The sequence below is a fragment of the Perkinsus marinus genome (genome assembly GCF_000006405.1).
Source record: "Perkinsus marinus ATCC 50983 genomic scaffold scf_1104296971272, whole genome shotgun sequence".
NCBI classification, from domain to species: Eukaryota; Perkinsozoa; order Perkinsida; family Perkinsidae; genus Perkinsus; species Perkinsus marinus.
The window spans coordinates 947-2,804 of NW_003202131.1; the positions used below are offsets into that span (position 1 = coordinate 947).

A 1,858-nucleotide genomic window follows, 5' to 3' on the forward strand; every position below is an offset into this window, starting at 1 on the left:
CGATTACATATATTCATACTCCAACACTGTATAGGAAACTCCTGAGCTTAGCTGCTGAGGAAAGCGATTACATATATTCATACTCCAACACTGTATAGGAAACTCCTGAGCTTAGCTGCTGAGGGAAGCGATTACATATATTCATACTCCAACACTGTAGTTGTTTATATATTGCAACATGGCAGGATTGAACCACAGACCAGACAGGACAACTAAACGCACTACTTTCAGACTACGACCTGATCAGCTTGAGGTGGAAGATGTGAGAATTGGCATTAATTTCGTGGCGCGTGACGCTGTCATTGCATAGATATCGTACCGACCATCATCTCGGCAAGGGAGGCTTCATACATGTAGACATTTTCCGACAGCAGCAGCGGAAGCAGAAGAAAATTCACTCGGTAAATTGGGAGGAAAAATTGGTAAAGTGGGAAAAGAAAGAAAAATATTTTATTGAGAAAATTGCAATTTTTGAAAATTTTCCGGAAAATTTTCGAACATAAATCTTACTGTTGATGAGACGGGAAAGAGATCCGCTCAAGGCCGCATTTGCAAAATATATATTTTTTTAGTCCCCGTTGGTGAGGAAAGAATTTTGCGACGTCGATTGGATCAACAACGACGACGGGTTGAAGACATGTCGGAGATGTTGAGCTTCTCGAGAGAGGAAAAACAAAAACTAGAGCTCGAGGTGAGCGCATGGTCAACCACATATATTGGTGACAATATGAAATTTGAGAAAGTATTGGGAAATTCCTGTACATTTCTACCCTACTTTGTACCTAAACTCTTATAATTAGTGGAGAAACTCCTAGGGTTAGCTGAGGGGAGCGAACATTTATTGCAACAATGGAGATGAGCAAGGAAGATATTTTTCCGTCGGAAAATATTTTTTTCGTGGGAAAATTACTGAAAATTAGTGATCATGCAGGGTGATTAGAAAAAGGCGCAGCTCACCTGCTTCCTCGTTAATGGAGTTTCACAACAACCCGTTCTACGTGAAGTGGCGTAAAATTCGGTGAAAAACTAGTTGATATTCGTAAAAATTATCAAAGAGAAATTATCTCCATATGGAATCGTAATTATTATTAATTAAAAAATTGATTAATAAATGACTTTCAACTTTCCTCAGTTTTTCAGCATTCTATGATGGAAATAAAATTTTTGGAAAAACTGTCGTTGTTCATGCTGAGATGTAGACAAGTGAAAATCTACAGTATCAACTCGGCGTAGTTTCACCACGCGTGAAGTGGCGTCGTAAAACTTCATGCGAAAAAGGCGATATGAAGTGAATTGAAAAAATTTCGCGAAGCACCTCGGTGAACGCGGAAAAATTGCAGCATGCCACGTGTCTTACGCGTCCTTCGCAAAGTGGACTATGTTTTTCACTAGTGCTTTTTTTCATATCACTAGGGTGAAACTCGAAGGTGACATCGCTTTCATTTCGATGATTGTGATAGAATTTATAATTTTTATAATAAATATCTTATGGTTGTGGCAGTAAGATACGGAATAGGTCCGAATGAGGCCGTCGAAAATTTCTCAGATAAAAACGGCAAATGTCGCGTTAGATGAATCTCAAAGTTTACTCAACGACAAGATCGTGATGAAGGAAATTTTAGAGAAGGAATTGTAAGTTTCAATGGGAGAGTAAAATTATAGCGATTTTACCTGACGCTGATTTGAGATTTTTGGGAAAGTTGGTGGGAAAAATTTTTTGCGCTGATTTCTTGAATGATCAACTGTGTAAAATTTTGTGAAAGTTTTACCGATAAATTTTGATTTTACCGCTTTTTTTGGAAAATTAAGTTTATATGGCGTCGATATTCGTCGCATTCAGATTTTTGTGAGTAGTCGA

General features: G+C 38.0%; 1 protein-coding gene across 1 annotated transcript; it reads left to right on the top strand.

The window, feature by feature from the left end:
* Positions 1–572: 572 nt before the first annotated feature.
* Pmar_PMAR005057 (hypothetical protein) lies at positions 573–1,850 on the top strand (the record flags this gene model as incomplete). Its single annotated transcript, XM_002766973.1, has 3 exons — positions 573–691; positions 1,547–1,632; positions 1,841–1,850. Coding segments are annotated over 3 exons (215 nt in total), but the record flags the coding sequence as incomplete, so codon positions are not given.
* Positions 1,851–1,858: the final 8 nt, after the last annotated feature.